This window comes from Melitaea cinxia, chromosome 19 (assembly GCF_905220565.1).
Source record: "Melitaea cinxia chromosome 19, ilMelCinx1.1, whole genome shotgun sequence".
Lineage (NCBI taxonomy): Eukaryota > Metazoa > Arthropoda > Insecta > Lepidoptera > Nymphalidae > Melitaea > Melitaea cinxia.
In genome coordinates this window covers 11,220,752-11,241,207 of record NC_059412.1, presented here as the reverse complement: position 1 = coordinate 11,241,207, position 20,456 = coordinate 11,220,752, and the positions used below count along the sequence as shown (strand labels likewise).

At 33.8% G+C, this 20,456-nt stretch overlaps 2 protein-coding genes and 1 non-coding gene across 3 annotated transcripts; 1 reads left to right on the top strand and 2 right to left on the bottom strand.

Moving 5' to 3' along the window:
- Window positions 1-1,341: 1,341 nt before the first annotated feature.
- Window positions 1,342-13,359, top strand: LOC123662850 (proteasome subunit alpha type-1). Its single transcript, XM_045597640.1, has 6 exons — window positions 1,342-1,460; window positions 1,835-2,085; window positions 3,414-3,573; window positions 4,280-4,489; window positions 5,831-6,004; window positions 12,838-13,359. The coding sequence occupies exons 1-6, from the start codon at window positions 1,458-1,460 to the stop codon at window positions 12,856-12,858; spliced, it is 819 nt and encodes a 272-aa protein (XP_045453596.1). The 5' UTR covers window positions 1,342-1,457; the 3' UTR covers window positions 12,859-13,359.
- Trnaw-cca lies at window positions 12,357-12,428 on the bottom strand. The gene has a single exon. It is a non-coding gene; the product is annotated as a tRNA-Trp (tRNA).
- Window positions 13,360-13,966: 607 nt separating the features above from the next.
- On the bottom strand, window positions 13,967-16,413 carry LOC123662849 (ras association domain-containing protein 10). Its single transcript, XM_045597639.1, has 4 exons — window positions 16,278-16,413; window positions 15,651-15,775; window positions 15,119-15,333; window positions 13,967-14,925 (listed from the first exon to the last, which is right to left on the bottom strand). Exons 1-4 carry the CDS (start codon window positions 16,411-16,413, stop codon window positions 14,127-14,129), a joined length of 1,275 nt encoding a protein of 424 aa, XP_045453595.1. The 3' UTR covers window positions 13,967-14,126.
- Window positions 16,414-20,456: the final 4,043 nt, after the last annotated feature.

Sequence of the window (20,456 nt, the reverse complement as noted above, 5' to 3'; positions counted from 1 at the left end):
GGCCGACTACTGGCTTCACGCGTACCCTTCGTCAAATACAGGAACATTTCTTGAGCCTGACACGCTGCGAATCGCAACCTGTCTACGGGTTGGGGTTCCGATCGGGTGAAATATCGATTCACTGAATCGATTCAGCTCAACATATCGATTCGCAAAATCGATTTATTTGGTATAGGAATCGATTATTCGATTAATCGATTTCAGATCGCCATGCCTAGCAGGAGTAATAGCGTGACCCGATTTAGTAGATTTCTACTTTTTTGGTAGATTTTGAGGTACCGGTAACAGTATCTAGGAGCTAAAAAATAGTTGGTACATTTTGGTAGAATTCACGTTTGACAACTATTCTGGTACTTTTTTCATTCATATTGCAAACCTCTCGAAAAAAAAAATGCGGGTGTTCTTCTTTTCATCGAAGGGATTGTAACTATCTCTTTCTAATATTAATTATTCGATATGGAAAGCTGTTGGGGGAATCCCACATGTAAGTATTTAAAAAAATGATTAGGTAGGTTTATTTTTAATTTTTATTCTTTTCGTGCCGTGAGCCAGTGATGAAAATTTACCGATTTATCGGTGGAACTCGATTTTGGTGAATAAATGCCGATAAAACGATTTAGGGAGTAAATCTCCCGATTTACTTCATCTTAGGACATGAAAATTAAATTAAGTATACGAGTTTTAAGGTTTGTAACACTGTACCTACATTTAACTATACATAAATGGTAATTCTCGGAGGCATTTTATATTGGCCTCTTATTAAACAAGCCAATTTAAGCTGTCTTTCATAGGTACTAAAGATTGAATATTATTGTCCTTGGAATGTAGGGGCTCCTCACTGTTATCAATTGCGAGTGAAGCAGTAAAAAGTAGAATAGGTTAAAGATTCTAAGAAATAGGGCTTTTAAATCAAATTAATGGACTCAAAACATCTTTATGACAATGTTACCCAACATAAGAAGAAAAATCATAACTCGATCACAGTTTAAGAATACCTATATTTTTTTAGATTTTAATTTTAAGTAAAAAAAATTAATTTAATTTTAAGTAAACATTGATTGATAAATGTGGTAATTTATGGTGTTTTCTTTGTTAATTTTATTGTTTTATCGTTATAATCAAGAGAACTTTACAATTATGCTTCTTCGTTGTAACACAACAGCGAAAAATGTAATAGATTTTTAGTAATTTCTCTTTCTCTTTTGGTAGAATTTAGTAGCTTTTAACCGCCACAAGCAGTCGATTCGTTAAATGAAATCTGGTCACACTTAGGAGTAACAAACAGGCATAGAGCGAAGGACTCGAATCCAGCTCTCAGTAAATTAAAAAACAAACAGGCATTTTGACATTTTAAGAGTTAAGAGTCATCTTTGTTGCTTGCCGACGAAAGTGATTATTTAAAGTGCCGGATCGGTAATAATTATATAAAATTATAATCATTTTATTAATATTTAAAAATGGTAAGTGAATAAAGTGATTATTGTATGTTTTTGCTTATTTAGACACTCCATCATGTAGTAGTTGATCGTAAATAAATCAAACAAAAATGCAATGTCATTTTCATTACTTTTGAAATAATTTCGGAACTAAATGCTTAAGAAAACAATATTATTTAACAGTTTTAATGTTAATGAATTTACTTTTCTAGTTCTATTATATAACGAAAACTTGAATATGTAAATAATTCACTAACTAACCTTAAAGTTTCTTTCAATATATTTAACTTATCAGAAATAGCTTGTAAGATAAGTTTATTACTATCTTCATTTGAAAATTATTAGTTTTATAAATAAATATCTAAAAGAAAATCATATATCATCTTTTCATATTACAGTTCCGTAATCAGTATGACAGTGACGTCACAGTATGGAGCCCCCAGGGTCGTCTCCATCAAGTCGAATATGCCATGGAGGCAGTAAAACTAGGATCAGCTACTGTCGGTTTAAAAAACAAGCAGTTTGCTGTTCTAATAGCTCTTAAGAGAGCAGTCAGCGAGTTATCTGCATATCAAAAGAAGATTATACCCATTGATGACCATATTGGCATTTCGATTTCAGGATTAACAGCTGACGCTAGAATGTTAAGGTAATTTATAGTGGCAAAATAATTAAAAAAATATACATTAAATGTAATAGATATTTATATTATATGATCGAAACAAAAATTTAATGATAACATTACAATAACTTTTATTATAAGCAAGAAACTTTTATTGCCTGAAAACGTCCATTTGACAAATTTCAAAATGTTATATTCAGGCTAAAAAATAACAATAGTTTAATAAACATTTTACATATTTACAATTCACAACTTAAGAACTAAATATTTACAGATAGTTTTGGTACAAATCATGTCAGAGTGAAATTGTGCCAAGAATGCTGGCAGCATTTCTCCATTGAATCCCTTATAAATGACGTGTGGTCTTAGAACTGAATCAACAATGTGATACATAGAGAAATATTCTTAAATATTTTCATAAAAAGTTAGATTTTATAAATGATAGAAGTGAAAAGAATTTGAGATGCTTAAAACTCTATATACAGTAATGTGTATCGTGTTTATGTGTATGTTTGTACTAGGGTTTTAACAGAGGCAATTATATCTGAACCAATGTCGCAATACAGTACGAGTATTTAAATTCGTAAAGGCAAAGTCAGAAGCAATAATACAAGAACAACGTTTTATTTAAAGACAAATAAATTCATAATTGGTTTCAAATTTTTAATTTTTAATCAACCACTGGATACTGATATAAGGTTATTACAATAACCTGTGCTCAGAGTAAGATATCAAATAACATTTCAGACAGTAGAAAAAAAACAAATAATACATGTTGTACGACATAACATAGCAAGGAGCCAGACACGTTGCGATTGTAAAGACATTGTTTGATTGAAGGTCTCCCAATCTTGAATTTAATTTACTTTTGTGTTTTTAATTTTTCATTTGTGTCCGGTTTGCTGTCATCTATTTGTGTTGTAGCGTGTGTAGTAATAGACTTACTGATGGGATGCTAGTGTTATTATTACTCACAGCTATGCTTCGATCTCTGATTAAAATATTCAACCCAAAAGTTTCAAAACCGAAGGTGCAATAATAGCTGGCAGTTCTGACTTATTGGAGTCAGATCAAAGCTCTGTGACGTCCCTAGTTCATGTTTTTTTTTTTTTACAAATACTCATTTTTTATACTCATTTGTGAAAAATTTTGAGTGTAGACTAGGAGTTAGTTAACTGCCTAGATTAATATTTAATACATCTGTTACATTTTCTTTTTCCAAATACACAAAACAAAAAGTACATAATACACTGGTATACTTTATGGAATGTCTACTTCATAGTAATTCTACACCCGTCATGGTTTTAAATCAAATTTATTATTTTAAATTAATTTATTAATTTTTTTAATTACAGCCGTTTCATGCGTACCGAGTGTTTGAATCATCGTTATGCTCATGATGCACCTATGCCAGTCGGTAGACTGATTGGCCTAGTCGGGAATAAAATGCAAATTTGCACCCAGAGATACGATAAGAGACCTCTCGGTGTTGGCCTGTTGGTTGCTGGATATGATGTAAGTGAGAATTTTATTTTTGATCCACCCTTAACATGCCATTGCTCGGCATAACATATTCTCAGCACATACACGTCCCATGCACCACTACACCAGAGAAATGTCATTTAAATTTTATATTAGCAACAAAAGAACTAGACATTACTTGTGATTGCACATATTGTGATTTGTACTTGTCAAAAAATAACAATATATTCATAGAATTGTTAAAATATTGTGTACAGATTATAAATTATATAATTAATGTTTTGCAATAAATACTGTTGACATTATGTGTCTGGCAGTATTTCGTATATTTTTTTTTAATTTTTCTACTTTTATAATAAGTAATGTAAAATAGATAGTTAATACCATTTTTAATTTGTACGATTTTATTTCTGTGTTACTCACACATTAGGAAATTCTAAACATTTTTATGTACATAATACTACTACTTTATTTCACAAATTTTGTTCTTAAAAAAATAAGAAAGGTATAGAGTGCCTGAGATCTGCCATACGAAATGCTGACAGTTCAATAACGCACATACGTATAATAATGTGCGTCAGAGAAAACGAGGTATGGTGATTACATTTCACGACAAAAAAAGAACAATAAAATATTTTAATTTTACTATAAGAATTAAAATTGTCTTTAGTCAGACGGTGCTTTTATAGATTTTACTAGATTTTACATGTTTTTATAGACATATTAAAATTGTTTTCAGGACCAAGGCCCTCATATCTACCAGACGTGCCCCTCAGCAAACTTCTTTGACTGTAGAGCAATGGCCATCGGAGCTCGGTCACAGTCTGCTCGGACGTATCTCGAGAAACATTACAATACGTTCCTAGACTGTGATCTGAATGAGTTAGTAGCTCACGGCCTGAGGGCTCTAAGGGATACACTACCTAATGAAGTTGATCTCAATACTAAGGTGTGTGAGATTTGTTGCATTTAATTAATCTTACAAACTTTTTTGCCATTATTATTTTTTCCGTGAATCTTTCGATTTTTTATTTTCCTTTATACCTGTCCTGAAAATACAGAACTCAAAAAAAAAGGTAATTTTAGAGTTAACAAATATAGGATTTGTATTTTCAAACAATGTTACATACTTTACTTTTTTATTATTTTATAGTAAGCCAACTTAGAGTATAATGTCAGTTTCTCTCACCGTCGTGTTCCTCATTACTGTGGGTCTTGACTCCTTCCACTGACGACTTTCCGGTGTGGGTTGCAACGTGTAGCGCATTGTTGATTTTCGTGTCGAGTGCGGTGCAGATTTGATTGGACCAACTCATCGGGCTCCGTCCTCTAGGTCTATTTCCTTCCACTTTGCCATTGATAACAATCTTCTCCAAGTTGCCACCTTCGCTTCGGGCAATGTGACCGAAGTACTCAAGAATCCTCTGTAGGCATGTAGTGGATAGCCTTTTCATTACTCTGAGTTGTTTCAATATCGATGCGTTGGTTCTGCGTGCTGTTCATGGGATCCGGAGCATCCTTCTCCAACACCACATCTCGAAGGCATCAATGTGTTGCCGATCAGCTGCTTTAATTGTCCATGTCTCAGCAGCATACAGAAATATCGAGAAGATAAGTGCACGGACAAGACGTATTTTGGTGTCAATAGAAATGTGTCTATCCCTCCAAGTCCCACGCAGCTGAGACATAGCACTCTTGGCCATTCCGATACGCCTTCGAATTTCACCTCGCACGACCCAGTGTTGCTGATGTTGGAACCCAGGTAAATAAAATTCTCTACAACTTCGAGATTTAGTGAACTAGAGAGATCTAGTTTCCTAGCACGGTCTACAACCATAACCTTCGTCTTGGATCTGTTCACGGAAAGGCAACATGGCTTCTCCATCTCGGCCTCAGTTGCTGCTAGGAGTGTCGTGTCATCGGCGTACCTTAAGTTCGTTAGTTTTACTTCACCAATACTGACTCCACCTTCCCAGTCTTCGAGCATTCGCCTCATAATGTATTCCACGTAAATATTGAACAGGACGAGAGAAAGCACATACCCTTGTCTTAGCCCTTTACCAAATTTGAATGGTTTGGAGATTATCTCGTCTATCCTTATGAGTCGAGTCCTAATGTCAGTATAGTAGAGTATAAAAATTATAAATTTGACAAATTGTTATCAAAATACAGACTAACTCTTTGTAATTTATCAAATTTGTGTAATTATGTATAATAAAATAGATCATGGCATAGATTTAAAAAAAAAAAATCTGTTTATTGTATAATATAAGGTAACAATTTGTTGCAGAATGTCTCGATTGCAATTGTGGGACCTAAAACTCCACTCACTGTATCTGAGGAAGCCGATTTAACTCGGTATCTGTCTCTGGTGGAGGGTGAGGAGAGACGAGGAGGTACAGCCGCTGCAACCGGGGATGCTGGAGCTCCTGAGGCGGGGGACGAGAGGGATCCTCAACCTCAGGTGAATATGTTATAATTAGTTGTTTTTAGTGGTTGTTAGTGGACGACTGCTCTGGTGTAATGGTGCGTGTGCCGTGTTGGCGGCGCCTAAACACGGATACCGGGTTTGATTCCCGCTCAGAGTGTATATTTGTGTTTATACAAATATTTATTTCCGGTCCGGTTGTTAGTCCTTGTGGAACTCTCCACCGTTCATCAGAGAGCACGTTAAGCTGTTATTCTCGATATTATCAGTACACCTGATAGCGATCGTTACTTATAGTAGCAAATAGATCCGCCGACCTGCATTGGAGCAGCGTAGTGGATTAAGTTCCGATCCTTTTCCTACATGGGGAAAGAAGCCTATGCCCAACAGTGGGATATTACAGGCTGACGAGTGGTTGCACTCGTAAGGTGCCATCCATAAATTAGGACATTGTGTGATAAGGGGAAGGCCGGGTGCCAAAATGTTGTAAAATCACATTTCAAAATATATTTAATTGTTAATATTAAAACATAATAATTATGTGAACTACTACATACATACCGATTAACTTACATAAGGAACGATTAACTAAAAAAAAAAAAATAGTTTAGTTTTGTTGGCGCATTGACACTCGCTGTACTAGTTTATTATTTTTATACCTGTTGATCTTGATTTTATTGAAAAATAATTTAAATGGAAATAAAAATAATGTGAAATATGATGTTTTAATTTAATAAATTCTAGGTGTAAAATTGCAAAATATGTGTTGGCACACTAGGTGGAGAGGGTCTCATTAATGTGACCAACTGTAACAAGGACGGTTGATGGGTCAAAAATGGTGAAATTCGTATTGTTTTCTAATGTTTACGCGAATTTCAACCATTGTAATGAACAAACTTTTTTGGATTTTATCGCGGTTTATTAAGTTTTTCGGAGTATCCGAAACGTCGGGTATTTAAAAAAAAACTTAATAACCGCGATAAAATCCGAAAAAGTTGTTTCATTATAATACGTTAGATTCGTATTACGTAATTTATGGATGGCCCCATAATATTAGCTGATCCGTCAGAGTTTGTCCTGTCTCGCGAATTTTTAAATGCTTGAAGCTTAATCTTTTTTATTTTTTATTTATTTATCAAATAAACATAAATTACCTTTTCTAAAATTTTGTAATTAATTAAAAAAAAAAAAAAAAAAAAATAGTCGAATTAATCCAGCTATGATAGAGTTTTGCTCTTAGCAACATATTTCGGTAATTTTTTATTTATATAGATTGTTTTAAGAGATTGCTATCAGTAATTACAAATTCATAAAAATGAAAAGACCATCTGTTTAATATTTTTGTATATTTGTCATATTCAGTGCGGTACAGGATAAATAATTGTTTATAATTTTCTTTTCAATAAATACTACGTCGTGAAGTATATTAAGTTTTATTTTATAAAGAACTAGTTGAACGGGTGGACTTCGGACCGCCATTTTATTTTTCGTGAATATATCGATTTTGTTTTTATTTTATTTTTTATTCAAATCTTATCTTGCCAATAATTATTACAAGAATTATAATTATACAATTTGCTATATATTTCGTCAATTAATGATTAATAAAATGAATTATATTGTTACTAGCTCTGTCCGATAGTTTTAAGCGCGATAATTTGAGAAAGAAAAAAAATTTAACATATTATATAGCTTAGTAAATGGAATATCTAACAAAAAAAAATTCAATTCGAAGCAGTACTCCCTGAAATTAGTGCGTACAATATAATAATAATAATAATAACAATAATTGTTTATTGGCAAGAACATGGCGTTGAAGTTGTACAAGATTAACCTTAGTATAGTCCAAACATGTTCTACCTACGGTGTGTAAATATTAAATATTAATTTGGTTCGATACAATATTTTTAACATTAACTGTAGATTATTTATCATTTAATTATTTATACATTATTTAATTATTTATAGATTATTAATATATGATATAATTTTTATCTAAAACTATACAACCAATATTAATAATACAAACAAATATAGGAACTTCAGCTTTATAATATTAGTATAATCAATTAGTTGGTGTCGTTGAATGTAACATTACTATCGATGGATTATTTTCAATAATATCATCACCATCTATATCAGTATCGGCTAATGTGGTTCTCCGTTCTGGATTCTGCTTAATCAAAGCTAACGGCAAATCATCAAGATCAGAAACAAAGGCCCATTTCTGATACAGATTTAACGCTAACGATATAGTGTTATCAGCGGGTAATGGATCGAATGTTGTTGATAAAAATTTCTCCTCAACCGTGTGCCTAACCACGGCTTGAGCGCTTTTTTCGTCGAATATTTCTTTCCTCATTTTTGCGTCTAAAGCTATCTGTAAAAATTTCGCCCATCTTGGTTTATAGTAATAGTGAATAAGTTCTGCCCATTGTTTGCAAGCGTAGTCTGTTATTTCACCTTTCGGTCCCCATAAGGTTATCTGGTTGCGAGAATTCAATTCGTAAAAATATGAATCTATCATCGTTGGCGCCATTCGTCTGGCGGAATCAACCCATTGACCAGCTTGAAAATTTTCGTTTGTTGCCAATATATTTTCCATATCTGTCATAGCGTCCAGAAATCTTGTTATTGTATAATTAAATATGATAGTATTGGAGAATCGATCTCTCGATAAATTAACGTAAAGTTGGTCTATTCTGTATTGCAAAGTTTGTCTTGTTACGTCGACAACATCGTGTATAAATCCAGGAGAATCACAACTTGCACTAAAAATTAGTCCTTTCAGAGCGTCAAATAAATCGCTACTGTTGTACCAAGCCCAGGGTCTTATTCGGAAACTGGGCCGACGCGTCACCACGTATTTCCCTCTCATTCGGTTAAGACCACTGAAATTGTATACGCTTTTCAATAAGTATTTCCAAGCTGTTGCTGTTGTATTGCATCCATATCTTCTTTCGGCGTAATCACCAACCCATTTGTTCAAATTTTCAACAGGACCTAACCGCCAAGCACTTTCTAACATCAAATCGTAAACAACGTAGTTTTGGTTAATCCCTTCAGGTGTTAGTCCTATACCAAGCATTGTGCTATTCACACGATTTCTTGTCTTGTAAACGTCCTCATTAATTGTTTGCATGTTGCCAAACATTCCTAATGTCCCTCCGAAATTATGCAGCATGCACCAAATGAACGGTTGCCCGTAATACATTTCGTATAAGTCAAATTGTGGCCATTGCTCTGACTGCAAGTCAAGTATTAACATACGACCGTTTGGCACAGATGTCAGGAAGCTTTTTACTCGCTTTAAAGGCCACAGCATAGGGTTGTGAACGAACATCCAGTTTTGAAGAAGCCACACTGCGTCTTTATCCATCTCAGATATGGTGGAGAATATTGATTTAGCAGTTTCTTGTACTAGAGACGTAGACCACGGTTGTACTTCGACCTCATTAAAAGGATCAGCCGTATAAATATTTCCGGTACCGGTTCCAGCCGTGATTTCCCTTAGAAACATTTTACCGATTGTTTTAAATGCTGGCTCTTTCGGATCTATAAATAAATTGCAACAGTAGTCAGAATCGAATCTGTTCCAAGTACCGACATCATATAAAGTCATATTCGGGAATATATTCTTAAATACTCTTGGTACGTGACCGTTGAACGCTGGAAAGACTGGTATCATACCAAGTTTGAACATAAGGTCGACAATTTTGTCCTGTATATCCCTTTGTTGATCGTGCCAAGATTGAGGCAATGGTCCGCCCCACCCATGAACGTTTCCCATACGAAGCCAGGCGAGGAAAGCCGGACCAGTGAAGTGCTCCTTAATATCATCATCTGACATACCTAATTGTCTGTAAATTCTCGCCCACGCAGCTTCTTGTGCAACCGGAGCCAAAGCTAAATTAATCCCATTTAATGCCATCCATTCTACATGCGACCGCCACTCGTCTGCCTTCCACCACACAAAGCTATAAGATGCAGTACACACGTTCTGATAATAGCGGAATCTGTCATTAGCTATGACGACTTCATCAACATCCGGCAAAGGCGATGGTATAACAACCCTCTGAACCTGCCACGCTATTTGAGACTTGCAGTATTTTTTAAGGTAGTAATTAAAACCCCACACAGCCGCTACTCCAGTACTCGCTCTGATGTGTAGCTGGCCATTTGTAGTTCGAAGTGAAAATACATCTTTATGATCATTGAACATGATAGGATTTACCTCCACTTGGACATTGTCTAAATATTTCCTGATGATATTTAAGGCGGTGTCTTGCTGTATTGCCGGCGAAATTTTCGTTTGTAATTTCACCGGGTCCAAGTAATCCAAATTTATAGTTAATCCAGATGAAATTAAGCTGGCGATAATCGAGAGTACGTGTAATTCCATCGTGCGATGTGTACTCTCAACGTTCCGCGTATGAATGATAGGCGGCGGATACTTTCATAATAACGAGTGACTGTTGACCTCTTGCTCACGATAAAAGATAATTTGATGCCGCTAAGGATTCATTGTCGTGAACCGTCTGGTACTTTGTACAAGTCAATCGTCTTGTTGTTTTGTCATTATCTTGTTTATGCGTTAACGACAAATATGTATAAAATTTTATCGGTACATTGGCTATCAGTAAAATAGTTTTATTATATAACTAGCCGTGCCCGCGGCTTCGCCCGCGTTGAAATTAGTGTGTCACAAAGTTTTCCCGGCAAACTTCCAGTGAAACCCTCATCAAAATCGGCTTAGCCGATCCTCAAAAACTCCTCTTGCCGATGGTGGAGCCCTCTCTCGAATGGTTAAATAGCGTGAGAATCCGTTTAGTAGATTTTGAGCAAATTGATCACATACACTTTTGGGGACTTTGTTTTATAATACACTAACTGTTGCCCGCAACTACCTCCGCGTGGTTATGAAGATATGCATTAGTATTAAGATGTTTAACGGAAATTATTTTTTATTTCAGTCACTTGAAATGCTTATCAAACTGAGTAACTTTTTAAAAGGCACAATTTAGTAGAATTTAATAATTATTTTTATAAAACCTCTCTATACACCACATTTTTAGTTTTATTTTCATTCAAACTATCAACCCCAATCAAACCCCCTTAGCGGTGGAATATCGTAAAATCCGTTCTTAGCGGTCGTATGCTAACTATAATCTACCTCCCTGCCAAATTTTGTCTTTGTCCAACTTGGATGGATAGACCATACAGCGGTTTTTGAGTTCTCGTGTTGAGTGAGTTAGTGACCTTTCTGTTTTATATATATATAGATTACGACGCATTGTTTGGACACCTCCTCACCATCTATAGAATATGTATTTTGAATTTCAAGTCTCTTACTTCAAAAACATAAGACTTTCATACAAACTTCCGACCCCCGTTTTACCCCCTTAGGGGTTGATTTTCGTAAAATCGCTTCTAAACGAATGTCTACGCGCTATAAGGAATCTACTTGCCAAATTTCAAGTTTGTAGCTATTATAGTTTCGGAGGTTTAGTGATGAGTGAGTAAACCTACCATCCCCCGTTTTAACCCCAAAAGGGAGTTGATTTCTAAAGATACATTATTTTGACACCTCCTCACCATCTATAGAGCATATATTTTGAATTTCAAGTCTCTTACTTCAAAAACATAAGACTTTCATACAAACTTCCAAACCCCGTTTTACCCCCTTAGGGGTTGATTTTCGTAAAATCATTTCTTAGCGGATATCGACGCTCTATAAGGAGCCTTCCTGCCAAATTCCAAGTTTGTAGGTATTATAGTTTCGGAGATTTCGTGATGAGTGAGACAACCTACCATACCCCGTTTTAACCCCAAAAGGGAGTTAATTTCTAAAGATACATTATTTGGACACCTTCTCGTTATCTATAGAGCATACATTTTAAATTTCAAGTCTCTTACTTCAAAAACATAGGACTTTCATACAAACTTGCAACCCCCGTTTTACCCCCTTAGGGGTCGAGTTTCGTAAAATCCGTTCTTAGCGGATGCTTACGTCTTATAAGGAGCCTACCTGCCAAATTTCAAGTTTCTAGGTGTTATAGTTTCGGAGATTTCGTGATGAGTGAGTGACCTTTCGCTTTTATATATATTATAGAAGATTATACAAATGTTTTGACAATTTGATAATAAAATTAATATTAATAACCCTTGAAAATTATAAATAAATTATAATGATTTTAACTATGATAATATATTTTATTTTTGCTGTACTTGATCAACTTTCTGTTTATTTGTATTATTCTTTTCGAAAATTTCTGATTTCCTTCCGCTTAAGAAAAATATTTTAATCTACAATTTGGTTTTTATTTGAATATTTATCTACAATCGTATTAAAGTGAAAAAATTGTTAATAAAATTGTTTGGATTATGATGACCCCGACGTGATTTGAACACGCAACCTTCTGATCTGGAGTCAGACGCGCTACCGTTGCGCCACGGAGTCTTGCTATAACTTGATATAAATAAGATACTAGTACTAAACAAATTTATACGACATAAATATATATAGTAATACTAGCTAGGCAACGTTTGCCGAGTGGCAAACGTTGTCTTGCCGCTAAACGTTATTTAAAAATAGGGGTTGGTGGTAGAAGGGTGAAAATTTAGGGTTGTATGTATTTTTCAACGCCAAATCATAATAAAATAAAAAATAAATAATTTATCTAAAAATTAAAAAAAGAATTTAGGGGTGGACTACCCTTAACATTTAGGAGAAGGGGGTTTCTGGTGTTGCAGGCGTCTATAAGCTGCGTTAACCGCTATCAGGTGGACCGTACACTTGTTTGCCAATCTGGTCGTATAAAAAATAAAAAGTATCAATATTCGTATATTAAAAATGATATCTGTTTCAGGTGGCGATGGACACAGAGTAAACACAGATCGTTTGCAGGAAAACGCAGATGGGCTTAATAAGATAATTGACGAAGAATTCAAGACACTCTCGTCAGTTTCCATTTGTGTTTATTCGCAACTCTATAGTGTTCTTTTACCTTTTCTTTTTAATATGATTAAAGATTTGCCTTGGCCAGTGTTTAGATTGACTTTCGTTGCGATGTAAATGAAACAAAAATATAAATTTAATTTGTCTATGGAATTAAAAACCTCCAAATTGTTATAAAGTTTATATCATTGAATACTTTTTAATTAATGTAATATTTATAGCAAATATCAGATAAATAGTGCGGACCTTTTATTTAATTTTTTCATGTTATATATATATATTTTTTTTAATAATACGATCAAAGTTTCAATTTAAAGCAATTTGACGATTTAAACACTGGCCAAGGCATACAGAAAAGGGTCTATGAAGTTTTTCTTTTTTGATGTATTATCCTTATCATTCTTAACATAATAAAAAACATGCGTCTCTTTAATATTCTTTTATTTATTCTGTACATCTATTATATAAAGAACTATTAAAATTAACAATATTTTACCAACTTTTTTGGATTTTATGAACATCATTATTATGATTTTGAAAAACTAAAATGACACGATAAGGTAATGATTTCAATTTTAAAACTTGTTCTTTACATAATACATTTATATAAGAATTTAATAACTATTTCGTAAAAAATTAAACATTTATTTTTTCTAAATAAAAAGAAACTTAATATATGAATAGGGCGGATCGCTAATATTTCTAACAATATTATTTTTATACCGTGAGATCCTTAAATATTGCCATTAATTATCAATACATTTTCGATCATATGAAAACTCAAATCGAACCTTCAAATCCCAGAAAACGGAATTCTATTAATTCTGAATAAAATATAGTATTTTACTTATGAAATGAAAATAAGCTGAATTTTTTGCTACAGATAAAATTTTATGAACAAAGCATATTTCATAAAGATTATCGAATTGACTAGTGTTATATAATTTACACATGTGATTGGTGGTTTTGTTGTACATTTTTGGCATCGGAATCGATATAACATAAATATCTAAAACTATCCATTACATACATATAAACAATCTATATAACAACTTAGCACCATTCATTATAAACTTAACGTAACTTAAATTCTATAATTTAATTTTGGGACGATTTTGGGAAATGATCACTCTTCTAACTGGAAGCTATTGGTAATTACAAAGCAGATCTTTGGACTGATTCGATATTTCTTATTCTATGTCATACAAGAGTGTCTAAAACGTAGCCGTTGCCACTGTAATTGAAGTTCGGTTGGCTCGTGGTTGTTTGGTCCAGGACAGGAATGTAGCTCTCTTGCAGAATAATCGGTTGTCGACTCGACGCTTCGTGCAACTGCCTTTCTAATATCGTATTCTGTAATTCCTCTTTTTCCAATTCTATCGTCAATTCGTCCAAAAGTTTCATTCTGAACTCAATTTCTTTGTCAGCTTTTTCTATCTCCATTGTATTTTCTTGCATTTCTTTCGTTGTTTTTTCTAAGTCTTCCTCAATTTTGTTCATAAGCATCGTTACTTGGGACACGTTTTCGCAGCTATTCGCTTTATTCTCGTCCACGTACCGTTTTACTTTCGCCGTTAGTCTCACGACTAGTTCCTCTTCACGATGTAATCTTTTGTTTATAATCGCCAGTTTTTCTAATAGCTCGATTTCTTCTCTTATCCGCGATAATTCATCTGCTGAGACGTCTGAATCTGTGTCGTTCGATGTTTGCATTAGTCTTTCGGAATTTACTTGACAGATATCTGTGAGTTCTTTAGTGAAGTAATGTTCTCTCATGAGGTGCCTTTCTCTTCTGGATTTGTGTTTGGTATGCCTTCTTGGAGGTGTTCCACTGCCTACCCCAACACCGCTATCGCTATTGCCTGCTTGACTATCATTCTGTTCGCTGGATCTTCCCAAATCCCGGAGGTAGGATTCGAGGAGATAATTGGTTCCGTGTTTCTCCATTCGATTTTTATGCGTCTGGTCTTCTAGATGGTCGATCAGTTTTTCCTGTTCCCTATAAAACAGATATATCTGTATTATTTGTATGGAAAAAAATATTGAGAGAAAATGGTGTGAGAAGTTTTATTAATTTATAAAATTAGAAGGTATATTACTTGTTAATTCAAAATAATTAAATATCAAACATTTAATGCTTCGATAAAATTTAATTTAATCATACTATTTCATCTAAAATATTTCAGAATTACCTAAGTTTGTCGAGTTGCTGATGTATTGTTCTGCTCTGGTGCTGAATCACAGACACTAGTTTTGCTGCAGGGTCTTCGCTTTTAGATCTAGGGGGTGGAGTAGCAGCTCGTACGCCTTTCTTCCTTCTTCTAGATCTAGCTCGACTGCCGCCATCGCTGTCACGACCGGAATCGTCTTCGCCGCCACTCGACAAACGCCGAAGGGACAAACGAACCTGAATATGGGAAAATTAAAAAAAAAATAGCAATCACTCTTTGATTTGGTCTTTAGTATTAGTGGAATCTAGATACTAGAGCCCAATAACTGAAAATATACGTTTCATTACCTTGTCGTATATTCACCTTGTAAGAAAATTTTATTTGAATTATTTCAAGTAATTCCGCTTAATGTAATCAATTTCTAGTAACGTAACAAAATCTTTTGGAGTCTTAACTTTCACAAAAACCTAACCTTACGTACGGTCAGTAATATGCATCAAAGTTGTTGTTTCAAAATCAAAGCATCTGTAATTAATTTAAATAGAGAAATTACCTCATGTCTAGCATCTCCCCAAGCAGCTAAGACGTGTAAGACTGGGATATCTGGTGGTAGAGGTCGTTCAACCCCTCGCCATCGCTCTGCTAAAACCCATTCGCCTTGATCACTCAAACCTCCAGCTGGTAATACAAATAAAAAAAAAAAAAAAACGAATAAAATGAGATTAAAATAGATGTACCTGTAAGATGAAATTAAAATTGAAAGACAACACCGTTCCTTTTTCTCATCCTTCAATCCAATCTCCTATCCAGTACTTTTTTCCATAATGTCTTAAATGCTAATAATCTTTAGCCTTCAATGCATAATTGAGTATAATAATAGACGTAGTGGAATCTTAACATTTGTCGATTAGTACCCAATATATACTAGGAAAGATTGGAATGAAGATGTAATGAATTAACTCAAAAATTATTAGACTGATTTTGAAAATTATTTTACCAAGAGAAAGTTGTGTCATCACTGTACGTAAGTTATAGCTTTAAGAATATTTATGTTTTGTTTTAAGAATATCTATTAAATATAAAAAAATCTTTAAACACTTAAATAGCTATATTTTAGTAAAATGGTGTAATCCGAGCGAGCAAATTCGCGAGTAAAGTAATTCATATAGAACCGTGTTACCTTCAGGCGCGCCTTGTAATGCTCGGACGATGTCAGCACACGTGGTATGTGCGCGAACACCCCGGACCCAAAGTTTTTGTCCACGGGCCAACACGCCTACCTCTTCATCGCTGTAATCTGAAGATGATGCCTCCATGACACCTGAAACATAAAAATAAATGTAAAAACTTTGACTGTGGTTAACCGAAATCATATTGGATCAATAAGATAATCAGAGAGATTATCCACCAACCATCAGTGGAACAGCGTGTCCATGCAACCAAAATCATGTTAAAATAAGTAGGATTTGTTCCTTGATATCAGTAGTTTAGTGGAGTATACTTTGCATTAGATTATTATTATAAAACTTATATGAGTATACTTTGCATTACATTATGATGTTCCATATTATAAAACTTATATTTAAGATTATTCTGTATCACCTAATTCATAATTAAATTGTTTTTCATTTATTAAGAAAGTTGCCTATGATAAATTTAAGTTTATCATCTTTATGATTAGAGGAACTACAAGTAACAAAATTATAACTAAAAATATAATATTTAGAATGTAAGTTAACACTCACAAAAAGTAGACCTAATAAAGCTAAATTCATTGTCATTTTAAATTAATTTTAATCACCAAATTTCCAAGTAAGCCTCCATGCAAAATAATTTAGTTATATGTTAGTTGGAAGTAATGAGAATTTCAACGATTTCTATACACCTGCCCACTGCCGTTGCTATGGCAACGAATACCCAAACACGTTACCACGTGTATTGCATAAGAACGGGGTTACCCCGCGCCTGGTACAAGTAGGGTGGCGATTACCATAACCGCCTCGTGTTGCAGGAAGTTGCAGAAATTTGAATGCAGATAAAGCTTGTAAATTTTTAAATTAGAAAAGAGGTTTGCTGCAATTCGATTAACTTTATGTGAACAGATATTTCCGACATTTTAGAATTGAAAAAACTTCACCTGTAATATCCTACTGCTGGGCATAGGCCTCTTTTCCTATGTAGGTATGCTGCTTCAATGCGGGTTGACGGATCTATTCCCTACTATATAGTAACGATCGCTATCAGGTGTACATGATAACAACCGGGACCTACGGCTTATCGTGCTCTGCGAGGCACGGTGGGGAGACCACTACAACTACAAGGACTGTACAAATACCCAGACCACGACATACATCTGTATGGCCAATACAAATGTTTGTTATGTGCGGGGATCGAACCCACAACTCCCAGCGCAACGGCCACAAACCAGTGCTGTGACCGTTGCGTCCACGCGTCTTATAGAATGGGAACTTTTTATTAAATTGAGAAACAACAATCCAGCTACCATGCGGCATAACAGTTTTAGTCTATATAAAATCGATATCTAAAACAAAGAAAAAGATAACCTCTATTTAACCTTAAGTTAAAAAAATATTATTAATCTTTATTTAATGGCCATTAGAAAAAAGAAATCTTTTTCATCGCCTAGCATTACGATAAGACTAGGTACTAAAGTGTATAATAATAAATCCATGGCATTAACGTCGACGTGGCGGCTTGTAATTTGAGTGCTCGATTCGTGACTAGTCACCATTAGGCGTTTCCGTCACCCCTTCCACAAGCCACCCTACCTCCCTTGACATTAAGGGCACGCCCAAATGTTTGTGTTAATGTTACTTTAGAAAGATTTTAGATTATTGTGTAATATTTCACAAACGTGTAAGAAAATATATCATAAGGTTTTTCTACGATACTTAATTTTCTGGACAGCTACAAAAATAAAGATTAGCATGAATTAAGTCCGAAGGCCTATATTTTTGTAAAGAATTTATTAAAAGATATTTGAATAATACAAAAATAAATAACAAAATGTAATTATTTCTCTAAAATATCCGCGAGATCATGCGCAGTTTAAAAGGATATACCTACCTATTATTTCTTTAAAAATATTTTACCTATATTACAAACATAATTATTACTTAGGTATGTTAAAAAAATAACTATCTCTATCTATAAAAACTTTGGTAATTAAATGAGTTAGTCAGGAAATATCTTTAATCTGGTGTTAATTTCATTTTTTATAAGATATTGGTATGAAAACTTGATAAAATAAAAATTACAGCACTAATGTAACGCTACAAAGTAGATGCAACGTTATTTTATTTCGTTTTCGTAACATTGTTGCATCAATACGTATTAATGTTGTGAGCTATATTTAGTGAAAATACCACTCATAACCAGAAACGTGTAGTTTTCTAATTTAATGCGTTTATCACTTAAATGCTTACAAAAAGTTAAGTATTGCGTCTTGCACGAACACTACATTGAAAAACGTTCAAGTAGGTATGTGTTTAGTAAAATGTCTTTAATTTTGTATTAAGAATAAACTTATAAGGCAATAATGTAATTGTCTCAATTTTGGACCTCTTATTATTGAATATATACTCTTTACCTTATATATTTTTTACCTAGTTAAAGTCACGATCACGTTTTTTAATAAGAATACTTCAAAAATATTTTAACATGCATAGTGGTTATCTACACAAATAAATAAAATTGGAGTGTCTGTTTGTAATATCTATTAAAAGAACAGCTTTTTACTAAATGCATATGGATGTATACATGGTACATATACAAAATCAATTTTTACAATTTTTGTCTGTCTGGCTGTCTGTCTGTCTGTTTGTTCCGGTTAATATCTGAAAGGCTGGACCGATTTTGATGGCAGATAGCTTATGTAGTAAGGAGTAACTTAGGCTACTTTTATTTTAGAAATTTATTTATTTTACAACTTTGCGAACTGAATAATAACTTTTGTGCTAAATTCCACGCAGAAAAAGTCGCGGACACAGCTAGTAAATTATAAATCTAGAAGTCACTGTTGACTTTCTGTAACAAAAATGGCCTATTATTGTAATAAAATGAATCGATAGAGTCCTCCCGTGACCATGGTTGCTATAAAGTAACCAAAACGTCGGGTATCTAAAATATTTAATAAACCGCGATAAAATCCGAAAAAGATGTTTCACTATAATGAATCGATAGACCTATTAACAAAATTGAGCAGTTTACGATTGTTGCACAGTCATCGCGCGATTCATTGCTCTATGTCAGTGATAATTCCGATTACCGATTCTACTATTACATTTGTGATTAGGATTCATAGCTGTTGATTTAATTTTTTAATTCTAGAAGTTCAGTCACAAACCGCTTATGATAAATTGCTGGAAAATTCCATACCTATGCGCCGCCTATAAGTATTATGTCTAATTTGACAGTTTTTTTTTTTTGTTTTGATTAATTTTATTTGATTCTATTATGAAATACTTGAAAATTTTAAAATAAAAACTATTTAAAAATGAATATATCTTATATTTCCCTGTATTTAAACGGAAACTATTAAACAGGTGTTTGTCAGGCTGAACAGATGTAAGAGTGGTAAGACATGAAGTGGTACGGTCCAGTTTCTATGAAGTGCTCACTAGACGCCTGCAGCCTGATTACTTCACAGTAGCTGCAGTGATGTGTAGGATTCTTATCGACAATAAATAACGACAATTTAGTACTAAATCTATTGTTAGTCGAACATAAGGTTCAAACTTAAAAGAAATGCTAATATATTCTACTGCGAACTGGAAAGCATTCAGAGCATAAATTTTGTACTACACACAGAAAAAAAAATTGTTATTTAAAATTTTAATGCATTCAACCTCAAAGCAAAAAAAAAAGTTACCGGTTCAATCTGTAACATCTCATTGTTAGGAATAGATGTCTTTCTCTATTTGTACAAATATTTCTTTCCGGTTTAGATGCCTGTCCTTGTGGGTCTGCCTACAAATCAACATTCGACACCAACATTCTTGCACGAAGTAAATAAAAAAATGACCTTCCTCAAAACTAAATACTTTAGCAATAATTCTTTATAACCCCAATCATTGTTAAAATTCTATTGAAATTGTAGTAATTAAAATGTTTCCGTGTATCGATAAAAAATATAATATCACTAGTATCGTAACAGGCGAATTATCGGTAGCCCCCGCTCGCAGGCGTAATTATAAGCAACAGCGCCGACTACCGACACGCAAGGACGTAGAGAATTACCCGTGACTCACGGTTTCAACGAGTGGCGAATATTGAACACCATGCAAAAAACTTTAAAATCCTATATCATATTAAATGTATAACATTGACACGTAGTACT

Bases quoted from the DNA above. Each gene is read 5' to 3' on its own strand.
- LOC123662850 (XM_045597640.1), top strand. The intron at 3,574-4,279 runs GTAAGTGAGAAT...AATTGTTTTCAG, and splicing joins TGTTGGTTGCTGGATATGAT to GACCAAGGCCCTCATATCTA. The intron at 4,490-5,830 runs GTGTGTGAGATT...AATTTGTTGCAG, and splicing joins AAGTTGATCTCAATACTAAG to AATGTCTCGATTGCAATTGT.
- LOC123662849 (XM_045597639.1), bottom strand. From the start codon at position 16,413: ATGGAGGCATCATCTTCAGATTACAGCGATGAAGAGGTAGGCGTGTTG. The intron at 15,334-15,650 runs GTAATTTCTCTA...TCCCATATTCAG, and splicing joins GGGGAGATGCTAGACATGAG to GTTCGTTTGTCCCTTCGGCG. The intron at 14,926-15,118 runs GTAATTCTGAAA...TCTGTTTTATAG, and splicing joins CAGCAACTCGACAAACTTAG to GGAACAGGAAAAACTGATCG.